Here is a 17,776-nt window from a genome sequence, read left to right as displayed (position 1 = left end):
GGCTGCAGCGCCTCTGCGGGAGGCTGAGTCCGCTGGGAGCGAAGATCCCTGCCGTGGGGGGTACAAGTCCTAAGCACCTGCACCTCTGCCCGTGCTGCAAGAAGCTCCGTGAGAAAACAGAAGACGTGGTGGTCATCTGTGACTCCAAGTCTGCCTGGAGAAAGGCGCCCTAGGGCGGTCGTGTCAGTGAGGACAGCTCTGGGGGCTGCAGCTCCCCTAAGGAGATGCCTTCTGCATGCTAACCCCAGGCACCCGGCAGTAATCGTTAGCTCTGCCTCACCAATGCTGCTTGCAGGGGCTGCTGAGAGCACTCATCTCCTGGCCGGGGGCTTTGGCCTGGCAAGTGTCCGTACTCCATGGGGCCAGCCACCTCTGGAGCAGCCTGCTTGAGCTTCATTCACCACAGCATTTGGTCTCACTTTCCTCTGGACCTTCTCACAGGTTGCTCACAAAGCTCTGAGGAGACTGGCCGCTTTCACCGGTGTCTGCTTTCCAAGTGTGGAGGAGAACAAGTCACAGCCGGCCAGAGTGATGGTGGAGAGGGCTGCGAAGGTAGTGAGGAAAATAGCAGAAAGCTGTAGAGCTGGTATCAGGCTTGAAACAGGCATAAGAAGTAAGGTCTCCTGCCTTATACGTGGATGAGTGGGATTTCCTCAAGACAGGTCAGTGTTACGTGTTCGCTCCAGCCCAGCAGGAGCTCAGTGACTACTCAAGTGTCAGCCTTCCCACTCTATTATGATTTGTTTGCATGGGACTGAGAAGTCTTACAGGTAAATGACAGTCTTAAATCCCAGTGCATAGAGAAATTAACCGTGTGAGCATACAGGTTCAGTTCATCCCCTGAGCAGATCAAACCATTTAAGATTAAGGTCTTTAGAATGGCTAATTACAAGCAATCCATTATTAGGACAAGCTGCCTTCACTCTTGCCCAATGACATCTACAAGCCCCTACAGTTTCTTTGGCTCCTAGGTCACTTTCAGAGGCTCATCTTTGTTGTGCCACTGTCTACATTTCTTTCTGGTGGAAAATGACTGGAGGTGGCTGTTGACTATGTGTTTAGGAAAGAGGTAGCTTGGTCTTCTGCCACACAAACTGTTTTGTTTGTTTGTTTGCTTATTTATTTATTTATTTCTCCTGAATTCTGCAATTCCCATAAATCAAAAGGGGCTCCTGTCTCAGGTATCACTATGAGCTTCAGACAGAAAGGTCTCAATCCTGTATCCAAGTTCATACCTGTTAAAATGCTTTTCAATCTAGCTACATATCCTCTAACTTTTATGGCTGATGGAGATGTAACACATTCTCAGAATCTGTGCTGAAGAACTAAGTGATAAGGTAGAAAGTGTCCATCATAAAATGTAGGGGCAGGGCAAGAAGTAAGTAGAAAGGTAAAACCAGAAGCCCTCACCAAATGAGAGAAAAGGGAGATGGGGACGTTTATGCATCACTTCTTAAGAAAAGGATGGGGTAGCTCCAGATGGGTTAACTCCCCTGTCAGTGTGACAAAAGCTGCGTGGTTCCTTTGTAGAAGAGGCTGTCACAGTTGAGGTGTTGCACCATGTGCCATCTCCAGGCCTTCCATCACAGCCTGTGAAGTGGCCATTCCTGTCCCAAGTGCCTGGACCATGCAATCCCTCCCACAGTGAGTGTCCCACCTTCTTTGGCCTGGGAAGAAACAGACTTACATGGCAGTTGGGCAGAAATGGCACTGGCAAAAGACTTGTTTCTATGTGTGTAAGGAAAATGACTGGCACCATGAGGGGTGACAGGATACAGTTGCTCCCAAGGAGAAAGTTGCTGTCTGGGCTCACAGGGCAGTGGCTGAAGATGTAGCTGTAGAAACAGGATTCTGCCAAGGTTGGATGCAGCAGGTGGAAGATCCAGGGACAAAGAGAGTGTAAACGCACAGCTTCAGACTGTTAACCTACCCAGTTCACCAGAACATCCACTCTTGTCAGTAAAGCAGGTTTAGACATAATGATGGGCAACTGGGAGAATTAAGTATTTCAGCCCAACAATTTCCTCAGAAATGTTCTCCTCATAAATTACTGTCTGAAAGGAAAATTCTTTGAGCAAGCCAGACACAGGCTTGCTCTTGCACAGCCTGTGAAAGAGTTGAGAACAACTGGGGCACTAGTACTGTTTTCTCCCATAAAACATCTTTATTTGTCTAGTTACTGCTTGATGGTTCAGGTTCTGGGAACTATTTCTGGCTACGGCATGGAAAAGAAAAACACACACATTTAAAAGAGGTAGCACTGCTCTGTTGGTAATGTCCCCCCAGACCCAGATTTCCCTTTCCCTCTTCACTGCCCTGTAATTATTTTGCTCCTCCGTAGTGTTGCCCCATCTCTCCAGAAAGGTCATCCCTACAGTCAGAAACTTGTGCTTAGCGACAACTACTGGCTGCTGCTGTCAGAATTATGCAAGGCTCTGAAGGGCATCACTGCTGCACCCTTGGACTTTGTCACCTGTGATGAACCCTCACAGCCCCTGCAGCCAACTGCACTGTCAATGCTGCATGGATTTGTTCCTTACAGAACTGAACAGTAGCGGAAAGAGTCATTCAAATGCCATTTCCAAGCCCGTAAGTATTTTCCCAAACTTCTTGTGAGGGACAGAACAGTGAGATCTTTCAGTTTGCCTATTAAATTGCAAGGGACAAAGTAGCCTTCTGATTCCTGGTTGGATAGAAAACATGTATCTACTATTTTTGTACTTCCTCAGGTTGTAGAAAAATCTAGAAAAGTCAGTTATATTGACATAGTGGAACATGCACACAACTTGAGACATGCTGGAAGATCAGGCAAAAAGACTAATTCCAGGTCTCCAAAGACATTACTTTCATCCATACGTGAGATTCTTCTATCAGCAGCAGCAATCCCATACAAGACACCAGAATCGTTACCACTAGCTAGGCTTTAAATCTGGAGCTTTTAAGGAGCAGCTAATTTGTCAGGGCCATCAGGGCACTAGTAGGCTTTAATGGCCATGATCGGCCTCAGCTGAGGTCTCACCCATACCCTCTGCTCATGGGCCAAGGAGCCTCATTTCAGCTTAGTACAGGGCCATCAGTTCCTGCCTTAGATATGTGACAGCGGTATCTGTGTCTGGTTGGGGTCCCTTGTGATCCAGGTAGATCTTGATTCTTGCTGTAGAGTTGCTTCTTGAATCTGTGTACATATTGACTGATCCTTTTTGCCTTTTATTTTAGCTACTTCTATCAAGTGCAATATCCTGCTATTTTCATGCCTGTTTTGTTACTTGGGCATTTGTGCCTCTTGGATATTGATAATTCCAGGAAAGTGTTTTCACTTTGGAACAAAACCCCGCTGCTGCAGCTACATAAAGAGGTAAGATTTGGGTAGTGGTGAATTGCCACATTCAGAACGAAGATGTGAAAATGCTGATGTTTCTATGATTTGGTATTGACCTTCCAAGCAAGAAAGATTGAGTAGACATGAAATTAGTTTTGAAGCTGTGAAGTGTGGAGAGTAGCAGCATATGTTTTCGTAGCAGGAGGCCTATTTAGCTAGAATACTAGCCAAGTTGAGAACAACCGGGTTTACACAGCAAAGAAAAGGATGCTTTGTCATAAGCAGAACAGCTGGTAGTACAAGATCCCAGGTACCTTGACTCAAAGAACATTTCAGACTGATGAAGAAACTAAGGCACAGATGTGCATTTAAGAATTGTTTTCTTTATGTTGTCTGTTACCTTTCTTACGTGAGCAAAGAACAGATGTCTGTCAGCCTAAGTAGCATCTCTGTACTTTTCATATGTTCATGAATAACTGCATTATAATTCCAAGTGCAGATACATCAATGTGAGATGGTCTCATTACTTCAAAGTTGAGTACGATCTCCAGCCTGTAAATCTAAGCAGTCTTCGTGTAATTTTTGTTCACAGAATCAGGTATTCTAGAGACCAGGTATTCTAGAGATTCAGAGACCCGAAACTGCTCGAAATACCCTGGGACAAAAGCAGAAGCAGCTTCTCCCTTGGAGAGGGCAAAAGTAACATTCAGAAGGCAGTTCTTTATATGATTTTGGAAGGGGTTGAATGTACCTATTTAGTGAACTCAGTGACCCAATGTCCCTTCTGATGCTGCATTTAATTCTCTTGAGATGTGTGTGGGTGGCCAGAAATTGCAACCCACTGCTCAAAATCCAAGCAGTATTACTGCTTTGTTAAGGTGATTAGCGTGGATTTTTGTCTCAAAGAGGTCTCATCAAGCATCTCTCTGAGCTCTAATAATAAGCTTTAATGCTTATTATCTGATTGCATCTTAGTTCTGGCAGAAGTTAGTGTCTGTACCGAAGAGACAAGGAAACTGTGCTAAAGAGAAAGGAAGTGACACACTTAGCATTGTAGAGGAGGAGAGGGAAATCCTGCGTAAGTCAGGACTCTGGTCTCCTTCATTTCACTCATAGGCAATACTTTCTTCAGCACAAAGGTAGTTTCTGGACTTTGGAATTTGTTCTGATCCTAACTCCCCCATTCCCTTCTCCCCAGGGGCTGTATTAAGGGTATGAGTGTGAATTGCACTTTCCCTAAGTGCTGTTTTGTGATGAGGAATGAATGAACATTGGTCGGCTGACTCCTGATGCTCATTGGTATGCTAGGAGGGAAACCTGGCATGCTGCAAGGAGCACTTTCTGTACTCTGTAGAAACTGGGATGGGGGAGGGGTGGAAAAATGCCTAGAGGGCACTAGGACACAGGGAAGAAAGCCCTCCAGGTAATAGCTACCTCTGCTGTGGCCCTGCTTGTACTAGATCATCCTTCCTACTTTGTTTCCCTGTAGCTCTTTCTCACCATGTACAAGACTGGGTGTGTTTCAGAGGCTCTGAGATTCTTACTCTATTTTCCATATACCTACAAGGCTGAAAGGTTTTCATTTGTTGTAGTATAATGTTGAAAAGTCAATCCTAGAAAAGTGGCATAGTTTATTTAAAGCTGCTTGATGCAACATATAGATCAAAGAGAAAACGCTCTGCTTAATGGACAGCAAAAAGGTCACTGCTTTTTCTTAGGAAGTGATCAAACCCTGCTTCTTTGAAACAGTGGTTAAAGACTGCTGTAGCGTGTCAACGCTTACGTTTCTTTTCCATGTCATTTTGCTGTACCCCTGACTAAGACAGCGAAGGTACACAGCTGAAAGACCTCCTAGAAGAAAGAATAGCACGCATGGCAGAATTCCCCATAAGGTTCCATCACAGTTGGTTTAAACACTTCATCTGAGTCTCTTTTATGTTGGTTTTATGCTGATTATACCCAGAGGCCATTCAATATCAGATACTTTAATATTTTCAGTTTTGAACACAATGCATGGTATGAAGTTCTTTTACAGCTGTATATTTGACATTGAGCATGAGCATATTAAAATGACTGTAGTTTTGTAAACTCACAGAAGTTGAAGGCATCTTTTTTTTTTTGCTTTTAACTCTCAACTGCTGGAGCTTATGGCTCAAGCTATGGGTTGAGATAAGAATGGCTTAATTAAAGTGTAATGTAAAATTAACCCTAATAATAATGAAAAGGGTAATAATAACAAAGAGAGAGATAAAACAAAAAACCCACCCCAACACTGATGTACCACTTGCTGACCGATATACAGGTGGCCCCTGAGCAGCAATCGGTCCCTTCCAGCTAACTCCCCCCAGTTTATATACTGAGCATGATATTCTGTGGTATGGAATGTCCCTTTGGCTCATTCAGGTCAGCTGTCCTGGCTGTGGTCCCTCCTGGCTTATCCTTCTGGAAAACCAATTATCTTGACAGAAACTTTCTGATTTACTGGATGTACTCACTGAGAATGGCTTGGCAGAAAAAACTTATTCCCAAAAGTTTGTGCAAAAAAGAGAGCTCCAGAAAGCATGTTCAGAATTATTACTTGTTATTGGAAGGTCTTCAGGAAAAAATACCCTAATTTTCTCCCCATTCTCTGTCAATTTATTCCTCATTGATTTGCATTAAACTATTAAGGATATCCAGTCTTTGGCAGCCAAAAAGGGCTTTGGCGAGCTTTCCAACTGTAGCACCTTTGACACCTTCCCTCATTGCCCACTTATCCAGCATTTGGTGAACTTTTTCTCTTAGTCCATCTCGCTCATAGTCATGATCAATTTCATCGATCTCAGGATCAGATAAGCCCAGTTTACGAGCACAGTGCTTCCACTGTTTGGCCAACTTCTCTCTCACTAGACTCAGATGTTCATCAGTCAGGGCACTTTCATCATCTGCAAAGAGTATAAGAAAATGGCATTGTTTAACATTTCTTCTGCTCCTTCTGCTATCCTACCTGTTCTTCCCCGACTACTTATTGGTAGAATTTTAGTGGTAACAATCAGAAGTGGATTTCACTGAAGGCAGTCTTACCCAATGATGCCAGGGAAGAAACACTTCAGGACACACGTGTTCACAGGTCAGTTGCTGGACTTGATTTTTGATCTGAGGCTATCACAGTTAATCACTTAAACCTGTGAGATTGAAAAGCTCCTTCCCAGAGTTCCAACACAGCTTACTGTTGTCTGTATGATATGTTTCATATTCTGGGACACTCGTAATTTGTTTACTCAGGAATACACAGTGATAGTTTAAATTGGTATTGACCAACAAAAATCAACTGAATTTCGGAATCTTCCAATTTCTACTGGAATGAAGTGATTGCAGCCCCAAACCTGTCAGTGGTCAAGAAGCGTTTGGGCAATGCTCTTAGATATCTGGTTTAACTTTTAGGTTTCCCTGTGTGGTTTCAGGCATTGGGCTTGATGACTTCCATGGGTCCCTTCCAACTCAGGATATTCTATGACCTGAACACAGCCAGGTTAGGACCGCCAATCCTAACCTTGCTTCTACCAATCTGAGTGTTGTTACTCCTCTTGCTCTTGATGCACATACATCAATACTTGTATCTGGTGTCTCGTAAGAGGTCATAAAACTACAGGACAAATGAGGTACACGGTATTACAGAACAGTATTAGTACAAACTCTTACTTGTTTTATACACTCTTACGCACATAGAAGAAAAGGACCCAAACAGTTATTTCTCAAGTATCAGAGGGAGAAAGCTGTACTGCTTTCATACCTTCCAAACCAAATGATTTTCAGAAGAATATATGGAGACAATACATCAGAACTAAGGAGATATTTCTCTTACCAAACACACCAATTGCTTCATAATACCTATAAGCTTCTTCTGTAGCAACAGGAGAAGGGCTGATGTTTTGATTGTGCTCTTCAATCTTCATGTGATTGTAGGATCCAATTTGAATTCCAGAACTGTTAGTTATGTTGTACTTGACTGACTCTTCTGTATAAGGGAGTTTAATACAATTTTACAATCAACTGCATATTGTTCAAATGTCAAGAAGTAACATGAGGTAAGGAGGAAGAAAGTTCTGCTAATAAGGGCAGTGATTAAATGTTTTTATTGCATTTAATGCAGAAATAGCCATCTACTGGCAACTGCAAGTGTATTTTCAAACGTACTTTCACAAAGTGAAAGCTAATCCTATTCTATTTTATGACAAAGTGGCATAACCAAGCCTTACATGCTGGTAATTACTAGACATAAATAATATTCCCTGCACTTTAGGAATGCGTGGTAGCAGCCTCACTTTTTGCCGGCTAACAACTTCATGAAGTAGTCTTTACTTGAAAGCACTTTTTGCTTAAATTTTAAAGCCTTACTTCTTCTGCCTCCCAGCTTTACTTTTCATAGATGTACATTCACATTTACAGTTGTGACTTCAAAGTTCTGTGATACGACAGAAATTTGTTTCTAGTTGCTCATAAAGTTTCTATATTCCATGTTATACTACGCTGTCTTGATGGCATCTCCCTTTCACAGTGTATTTCATCTCTGCTATCTAGGAGTGTATTCTTGAGTTGTATCTATTTTCACAGTGCACTACATGTGAAGTGTTTGTTTCAACAACATTTCTCTTTTTGTTATGTATTTTTTATTTTTTCCCCTGTTCTGTACTTTTGGTTCTAAGGCAAGACTAGAATGTTTTCCAAGATGCCTTACCAAAAAATGTTTCTCCTTTAAGGTTTGAATCCTCAGCAATAAAAGTCAATATGCACTGATTGCACTGCTAAATTGTGTGCACCTCCGTGAGCTTGCACCTGTAGTTTATTTGTATGTGATTAGTTAAACACCTAATTTGGTGTCTTTTGCTTAGTTATCTGATTTCCACACATAACATGAAACTGACTATTCTAGTCATATTGGATGACATCAGTTTTCTATTCTCTTGACAGTGTTTTCTGAATTCTGTTTGGATAATCACCCATTAAATATTCTGACTCTAGTTTAAATGGTGAATATCACAACCTAGGTATAAAACTGAAGCACGGATACTTAAAATGACACACCAAACTCTGTATTTAATCATCCAAAATGAGGATTAGATGCACAAATATCCTCGTTACACACTCCATTACAAGGTTAACTGTGGAGATCTATGGTCATGCATGAAAATGATTAAATGCATTTAATATTTGTTAACCTGAAACTGCTAGTCAGAAATACTTATATGTATGCATGATTAGGTTCTAGAAGTTGCACAAACGGAATGCATTTTATCATGTCTCAAAATATTATGATTCCTGTACATATATTTTTTTTTTCTTTGAGGTGAAGGACTTGAGAAATGCATTCATATTTTTAGCTAAAAAATTAAGAAATCTCATGTGTGTGTTATTTTCTTAACTGGTAGCAAAATGAAGCTAGCACAAGACATGAAAACGCATACAAATGCTTTGTCAAGAGTAAAAGTTACTGTGCTTATATACCTCCTTTCCCAAGCCTCTACACTTTTCTTGTTTGTCATGTTTGGGACATTATGTCAAGACTTTAAGGAGCATATAGTCAAGAAGAGAGAAACCTGCTGTTTCCAGTTTTCTTTGTAAGTGTAAGCCACTTACAAACTTGGACAAGCCTTGAAAGGGTTAATTAAAGAGTTGAGGGTGTCCCAAGCCACACATCTTGAAAGGAGCTTATATTAACAACTCCTAAATGGCAGGACATAATTTCAGGAGCTTAAGACAGTTGAACTGTAGAGACCTGTGCCTCAAGGAAGGGTGATCAGCACAAAGCCTGCAGCTAGAGATTTGTATTCAAAATCCAGAGCAAGAAAGGACAGGTGTCCCAAATGCATGTGTGGTTCACGAGCTGGGTAAAGTCACAGCAATGTGACATTTAATCTAAGAAAGTGACTGGTTTTGCTGTGCAGATGTTACAATGCCTTCAGGTTTTTAAAAGCTCTTTCACATAGAAAAAGATATTGTCCATGATCCATCAAATACACATTTAATGGTGTGTACAGGTCCTTCTAGAAACAGGAATTAGTTTTGCACACTGATACTGATAACTGTGGTTAGAGGTATTAAGCAATGACATAAATTATTTCAAGATCCTGAAGTTTTCTGCTTTACTGTTTAGGATGCAATGCACAGCCTGTGGGCTACTAGGACACATAGAGGCTACAGCACTTACCTACACTTGCTCTGGGCACACTAGCACATCGTCTAAAAGTTCCCCTTATGAAAGAAGTGGAATCTGTGTTACCTAAACAAAAAGGGAAAACAAAAAAAATGTCAAAAGCATTATGTAAATAAAGCAAGTGTATTTAAAAATGACTGCCATCTTTTGTAACAGTATAACTACACAGTTTGTGCTCTTAAATACAAAGAGACGAGAAGCTTTTTAATTATTATATCCCTTTGAGTAACTCTCTTAAAGCAATAACCTTATCAGGGTTTTGCTCAGTGACTAATAGCTTTAACCACCCTTGGATCCCAGTGAGGGCAATGGGCTTCCACATGGGTGTGTGAACACCTGGCTAGTAGGCAGCAGTGTGGGAACACAGCACACAACAGTTATGGACTGAGCTGCCTCATAGAAGGTCTTCAAATTGGCAAATTCCAAACTCCCAAGTGTGCTCCTACTGCTTACTGCTGAGGCTGACTGCGGTTTGTACGAGCATGCTGCTTGTGACTGGCTCTAGCAAAGGCATGGACACCACTGCATCTTCTGCTGGTGGCAGTAATGTTTGGCAGAGATGTAACTTCCAGCCCAGGGCAGTAATTGTTTTGGATGCCCTCAGATGAGCTCTTGAACTTATGTTGGGGCAGTAAGAGTGGCTGAGTTATGGTCACCCAACACACCAATACAAGAGCTGTAATGCAGCTCTTCTGCATCTTAGTCCAATATCTGCCATGCTATTCCATGGAGCCTCTCTATAATAACTTTTATTTTTTATTTTTTCTTTCAAACAGAAGAATTCAATTTATTAGTGATGTTGACGGTTCTAATCCCTGCCTTCTAGTTACCATTTTACGTATACTTTTTGCCAAGGCTTAGTGTTCTCTTTCTTTGTCTCCACATGTTTCTATGCCACAGCTCACTAGCAAATAACAACAGAAGCTCCCCATCAGCACCAGCCACAGCTCTCTGGAGAAACCAGTTATAAGCCTCAGCTCCTTGTTGGGCCCCTGAGCCTTAAGTGTCTCATACCTTTTTGCAAATCAAGCTAAAAATACCCATTTATTTTCTGAAATGCTACAAATGAGGTTTCTGCACAAGCAGAACCTATGGTATGAATGTTACATTTTTGAGAGTCAATAGCTATTGACTGCTTTCCTAGAATGACTGGTAGCAGCTCTTTGTTTTGGTAGCTGCTGTAGCAGTATCTGCTGTAGCAGTATCTGCCATTTGCTATTATTTGGCTGGTAGTGGAAGAGTTAGATATTGGGTCTGATGCTTCTCTATTACACTGATGCTTTAGAAATGGTTCACTTGAAACTGACAGTCTGAAATCAGTGAAAGCAGCATAAGGAAGCCAAAGATACTGTTTTAGCAACCTGAAGTAATGTCAAGCAGACAGAGAACTTCATGAAATAAATCCCTCTTTGCTATATTGCAGATCAACTGCTAGCAGGAAGTGTTACACAAACTACAAGATGCTATTGACCACTTAATTTTTAGAGAACAAGTGTGTATTCAGAAACATAGGTGTTGGAGGAGGAGGAATCTTACCTGTATCTGTGTCTGCATTTGGATACCAGTTTGCATTGGTCTGTGACTTTGGGTTTAGGCCAGATTCAGGCACAGGTGTGCCTAGGTTAAAGGTACTGGCTGAACTCAAGCCATAGGCAGCATCTGCGTTACGGTTTATCCCATAAAAAATATCTACAGTTCCCTGTTTTGGTGTTACTACGGCTGGCCAAATAAATGGATTAGTGTTTGATCTTTTTTTTTCAGCTCTGGGATGCAGCTCACTCCACAGAGTAGGAGATGGCTTTGCATGTGGATCATAGCAAACTCGACGTCTCCTTTCTTCCTCTCTCATTTCAGAGGTGTATATTATAGGTATAACTGCTTTATCCATCCGGCTCCCATATACATGGTAGTTGTATTCACACTGAAGTTTTCTTTCTAGATTATCAGCAGATGTAAGTGGGATCTCACAGCTCTCAACAGGCTGGTTCTCAGGGGAGGCAGCAAACAGGTCTTCATTAACCTGACTGGTCACAGGACCTTGAATACTGTGTAGAGAATTAGGCTGATCTGAAAGGGACAAAATTTAAATATTTTAAATACATCCAAATACAATTATACAGCTTGTTGTAATGACACTAGAATCTATTCATCTACCTTTAATATTAATCATCACTTCCAGCAGAAGCTGTGTTTTATTTTATAGAATGCCTTTACAGAGAAGTATTACAAGCTTTATCTAAGAAGCACAGGCTTGTTTAAGCTATCGGTGTCAAAATCCCACTTATTTAAGTGGTGTCAGAATTCACTGCATGCTCTACTTATATTGACATCAAGTTCTCAACCACTGAAAAAAATAGTACCTGCAGGCATTTGCAGGGTCTGATTTACTGCTGTCTCTCCACTGGCATTAACTGGGGTTTAATCAGTGCAAAATTAGAATGCAAAATGATGAAAAATAACACCACTGTAATAGGTGTTATTTCATACAGCACAAATTATTTGTCATTTAAGTCATGTTTGCAAATCATTATGTAAAATATCTGCCTGGGTATTTTGTAATTAATCCTTTTTGCCTTGTTTATTCTTTATAATCCCAAAGAATACACTTTTACAAGTAATGCCTACCAAATAAAATAATTTGTCATCTACATCCTTCAAACTAATTCTCACTATCAAAGGAAGCGCCACTTCAGGCTTGAACTAGACTGAGTTATGATCTGGATCATGCTGCAGCATTCCAAGACTAAAAAAGAATGTAAAAATCTGTTAGTTACTATTTGTTCTTAGGTTTTTAAGGGTAGAACTACAGGTGCTTCCTTAAAAGGTTCTGAAAGCTTCACCGTTGTCTGTACAATGTACAGACACAGTTGTCTGGCAATGTACATTGCCTAAAGCAAGGGACTCTCACAGACCACTGTAAAATTGGAATAAAGTGTATGTATGTGCTTCTGTTTAGCACTGATGATGCCAGTGAACTGTGTCGTCTCCCGTCCCCCCACCCCCAATTACATGAGTTCAGACTAGTTCCTTTTTATGTCTGTATATTAGTACACCTCCTGTCTGACTCACTCTGCTGCTTTTGTTACTGCTGCTAGAGAGGGAATGGGGGGAATGATCTAATACAGGAACAACCTCATCAAAAGTGACAGCTATTAGCGATTCAGTATTAGCATAAACTACATGGCATCCATTCTCCAGGGCAAGTTTGAGATGTATGAACAGATCCTGTGCGATATCTTTCACTACCACTATCTGAGTAATGGCCATTGACTGGAGAGAAAAACCTGACTTTGACAGGCTGTCAAGATATCTTTCTGCAGGGTAGATAGATTCACAATAAAGCCTTTTGTACTTAAAACACGTCATCTGCTGCAGCCATACGTGATTATTTCTGCTAGGGAAATGTAATTATACTCATTTTGAAACATAGCAGTAGAGTTGCCCTACAAAGTCCATCAGCTCTACTGAAGAACAGTTACGGCAAACCTAGCTTTAGGGAAGACTTATTAGCCGTATGTTACAGTTTACCATTATTCATTTCGTAATGTCTTTCAAATGGTGTGAGCAAACTTAGCAGGATCTAATTTCTGATGAATTTGATATTGTTGCTTGCAAATCGGTGTTGCAAATATGATCCTATATCCTCTGCCATTAAAAAAAATTGGTAAAAAATTCCAGATACATTTCTACAAAACTGTAACTATATAATCCTGCATCAGTGAGACAGCTCTATAAAACCATGAAACATGCAACTCATCCAAGATGTGATGGAAAATACAAGAGAAAAGAGAGAAAATTCATCTAAGTATGACTTCTGGGAGACTGGCAGCAAATTTAGTCTTTTCAGTGATTACAATTCTTTCTGAAATGCTGAATAATTAAGTCTCTTCATATCCCCTTAATGTAAGATCACTTACTTTGTACATGTACACAACTTTATCTTTGGCAGAATGCATAGAATAATGATGTGCTAGTAAGTGTCTTACCTGCTTGAGCATTACTGGTATCTTCTGCTACAGCATCTATTTGAAGGGATTGCATCCTATCCAGCAGTTCATCTGACACAGGCCACATTTCCTGCATATAAGAAAGAATTTATAGGCAAAAGTTTAACCAAAGGGAGTTCCTTAGAATAGGAAATGGCACAGCTTCACAGCAAAGTGACCAGGATAAACAGATTCCATGAATCTGGGAATCTGGGTATGGGAAAAGATCCCATACCCTTGCAGAGAGCACAGCCTAACAAAAAAATACCCATTGCTTTGCTATGGATGGGTGAAATCTTGTCTTCAATGAAAGGAGGAAGGACTGCAATGCAACTGCAGAATACAATACTCTGAGTTGGCCAAACAATACCCTTCCTTACATGAGTATGAGCTTAACCCAGAGAGAGTGGTTTTGGATTGTCTGACTTGCACGTAATAGACTTTTTGCAAGCAATCTTGGCGAGAAGATGCTGCTGAGCTCAAAGTAGCAAACGTGCACCCTGTTCTGTGGATTATATTTATTTTAAGAATATTCATCAATACGGAAGAGGTGAGAAAGATTTATATTCAGGTATGACCACACTGACTTTTATGGTGAGTATTATAAACAAGGAGTTTAAAGCAAATCTTCAGAAATAAGCGGTACATTTTCGTTTCTGTAAGCCCTCATCCTCACTTCACTAGATTGAAGGCAAAACCCATTCTTGTTCTAATCTTCTGATATTCCCATTATTCAGACTTCCCTGGAAAAACATCTATTTTACCTAAAAAAATTTTCTCTATTTCTTTCAGTGCTCCTTACTCATAAGTTCTAAAAGTAGTTTGTTTTTTTTTTTTTTTTTTAATTAAACCCAAGTCGTACTTTCACAGGTTAAAAATCAACAACTGCTACTCCCTCCCCATCCACCCCACCCCCAAATCTACTTACTTCTGAAAGCAACAGATAGATAACATTCTAAAGCACATTACAATCTTGGGTCCTTAGATTTTACTTGAATAACTGAACTGCTTGAGCAGCAGGGTGGCTGGACCAGATGACCTGCAGAGGTCCCTTCCAATCACACTCATTCTGTGACTCTGTGGTCCTTTTAGTTAGGAGGCTGTGGACTCTGCTTCTACAGTTGCTAGTGGGGGGCTATACCCAGTGTGCAACCCTCTAACTCAAGTTGCTACTGAAGCTGTACTAATAGTTCATTCACCACATTCACTTGCCTTGGATGCTGTATTTGCATTCTGTGCCCTGATCAGAATGGATGCTTTCCTTCATGAGAAAATAGAAGACTCATGGCCCATGGCCCATTTTCCAAGTAGTCCTTTCATCCCTATGATTTGAAATGTATATTGCACACAGCTAATACAGCTAGTATAACTGACCATGATCCTGATTCGGGGTCACTATCACAAATCAGATGTATACACTTCACATCGTGAGTTAGTTTGGTCAAACCAGTTCAGGAAATCTGTTCTATCAGCTTTATTTCACAAAACTCTACTGTGCTTTCCAACAGTCACTAGTATTTCATAAACATCACGTTCCCTAAACCAGAAACTTTCGTTTCCACAATTGTAGACTTGGTGACAGAAAGAAGCACTTTAAAGAAGACTGTAAATTAACAGTTTCATGAAGGAAGTTGTTTTCTTATTTAAAATAACTGGGTATGTACTCTCCTGAGCCCCACTCACTACAAAGATTAAAATCCTAAGTCCAGTGCCAGGAGTTCTCCCTGACAGCTGTCAGTACCACAGAAGTGAGTAAATTCATAAATCTGTAATCAAATCAGCCCAAGAAGTTCTCATTCTCTTATTTTCAGTCAGAAAAACATTCTTTATCATAACTTATAAACCTACAGACACAGGAGTAAGAGAAACCGACTCAGATACTCAACAAAAACATCTGATTTAAAATTTTCCTTGCTATTACTTCAGTATAGCTTCCTGCTTTCAAGCAGGCTGGGACTCTTTAGATGAATGTAGTACACAGAGTACCAAGAATTTACAGAGGCTTTTGTACATGTAGTCTATATCAGATTCTGCCACTTTTGAATCTCTAGGAATAACATTTTATTTAATGAGTGAAACTTAATAGATATATGAGGAGCTTTTGCAAAGTATTGTCATAGAATCAGAGTGTCACTCAGGTGGCAACAGACCTTGGGGGATCTCAGGCCCACCTCCTGCTCAAAACAGGGTCACTTATGGGATCAGAGTTGTGCAGCTGGGTGTTGAAACCCTCCAATGATGGTGACTGGACAACCTCCTTAGGTAACTTGCTCCACTGCTTGGCTGTCCTCACGGGGAAGTTTGGGGTTTTTTTTCCCCTCTTACATCCAATTTGAACCTCCCTTGTTTCAGTTTATGTCCACTGTCTCATGTTCTCCTTCTATCATTGCTGTGAAGAATTTGCTCTCTATCTTCTCAATGAACTCTTCATAGGTAGGATGAGGAGACACTGCATGTCTGGACTGAGACAGTCCTGGTCCCTCAGCCCCAACTCATATGGCAGGACTAACAAGTGCTGGGCTCCTCCTGCTCCTCCTGCTGCTGGCCTTTCTGACTGCCAGGGAGGCTCTAGCTGGTGCCCAGGACACTGCTCACGACTACCCTAAGGTCCTTCTCAGCAATGCTGCTCCCTGGCCAGGCAGACGCCAGTTGACACTGAAGCCAGGGATTATTCCAGGTGAAACAAGTTGCATTTGTCCTTTCTGAATTTCACTAGTTCTCCAGCCTACAGCTGGCAGCCTTGCCCTTGTGACTGTATTGACTGGTCCTTCTAGCAGCCTTGCCCTTGTGACTGTATTGACTGGTCCTTCTAGTTTTGTCACCTGCACACCTTGTAAAGTACACTCCATCACTGCTGTCAGGTTGCTGATACAGAAGTACACTAGGGAAGGACCTGGTACAGCAGATCCCTCCACGACTGCAGTTGTTACTGGCTTCCAGGTAAAGAAGTACAACCCACTAACTGCTACTCTCTGACTCACCATCCAACCTGTTTTCATCTGCCTATCCAGACAGCAACATCCAAACTTGGATACAAGAGTATTTTGGGAGGAAGTGTTGAAGTAAATGACATGCACTGCTCTCCTCTCCCTCTGAAATCCAGCCATTTTAGTCACTGAAGGAAATCAGCTTGGTCAAGTCTTACCAGTCTCAAAGTGACAGAATCTGGACATAACTGGGATTGGAGAGAGGGGTTATGGGGAACCGACGCTTTAAAATGCTTAGAAAGTTACTCACTTTTAACTTCTCCACATCAGCTTCAATATTGTTTCCTAGCTTTTGGAAGTAAAATGGCCTGTATCTTTGACTAATTTCTGCAAAAAGGAAAGAACTATGTCAAAGTGGTTTTCAATAGAAAATAAGTGATTTATACTGTTACTCAAACCTTATCCATCAAAACTCTTAAAGATTTGTATGAAGCCAGAAACAAGAAAGTCATATATACATTTGGAATCTGTCCACATGGCTCGTTTAGCCTTAATATAGTAACAAGAAGAGGATGATTTCTAGTGTTTTTTTCATTGTTGTTGCTGTTGTTGTTGTATTGCTTTTCAGGGTGAAAGCTCCCTGTCTATGATCTGTGCCTGACAGCTCCTTTTCTCAACTTGACTGGCCAAAAGATTGGTTGCTACATTTTAAGAAATAAGCTACATTCAATTGCATTCAGCTATCTGGTAAACAATTATCCCATCTCTGCTAAAATGGAATTACTGAAATAATCTGCAAATATGGCAAATATCAGAATTTTGCATATGGGAAAATTAGAATCTAAGACCCAGTGCAAGCATGAACTCAATCCATTAGCAGTAGATTATGCAGGTTAAATATGGAAATAGTAGATGGGTTCCTCCTGTTACACAAATTTCCTCTGAGTATTTAGGTATATGCCTGTTGTATACAAAGCTCTTGATGCTCCTGGCTAAATCCAAACCTCAGTTTCCTGTTATGCGTAGAGGCTTTTGTTTTATGGGATGTTTTATTTGGGTTGGTTTTTTGGTACCACATACTGAGACAGAAAGAAGAGGCAAGAGGAGTTAATTTTGAGTTATTTGCTGAATGCTCGTAAGTCTCCTTCCCAGCCCCCTCAGGCAAGACTTTTACTGACTACAAGTGTTTTGGGATCTGACTGTCCGAAGGCTGATTAGCTAGTCAAAGGCTGTTGTATTGCTCATGGAAGGCTAAACCAGACAGATTTTGAAGCTAGTTTCAATGGGGTATTTCCTCAATCATAGCCAAGGTATATTATATCCCCTGATGTCAGCTTTTCTGTAAGTTTCA

The 17,776-nt window shown here is 41.0% G+C and overlaps 1 protein-coding gene across 1 annotated transcript in view; it reads right to left on the bottom strand.

Annotated features, from left to right (window-relative positions):
* Positions 1-5,956: 5,956 nt before the first annotated feature.
* RIPK1 (receptor (TNFRSF)-interacting serine-threonine kinase 1) overlaps positions 5,957-17,776 on the bottom strand; it is a 17,514-nt gene continuing 5,694 nt past the window's right edge. Inside the window, exons 6-11 of the mRNA XM_010022094.1 lie at positions 16,736-16,812; positions 13,499-13,589; positions 11,049-11,579; positions 9,507-9,578; positions 7,164-7,316; positions 5,957-6,243 (exon numbers count right to left, since the gene is read on the bottom strand). Coding sequence (XP_010020396.1) covers positions 5,957-6,243; positions 7,164-7,316; positions 9,507-9,578; positions 11,049-11,579; positions 13,499-13,589; positions 16,736-16,812 — 1,211 coding nt within the window. The remainder of the gene's footprint in view (positions 6,244-7,163; positions 7,317-9,506; positions 9,579-11,048; positions 11,580-13,498; positions 13,590-16,735; positions 16,813-17,776) is intronic.

This window comes from Nestor notabilis, unplaced genomic scaffold (assembly GCF_000696875.1).
Source record: "Nestor notabilis isolate BGI_N333 unplaced genomic scaffold, ASM69687v1 scaffold32709, whole genome shotgun sequence".
Taxonomy (NCBI): Eukaryota; Metazoa; Chordata; class Aves; order Psittaciformes; family Psittacidae; genus Nestor; species Nestor notabilis.
Note: the sequence above shows the minus strand (reverse complement) of the source record. Positions and strands in the feature narration are given on the sequence as shown.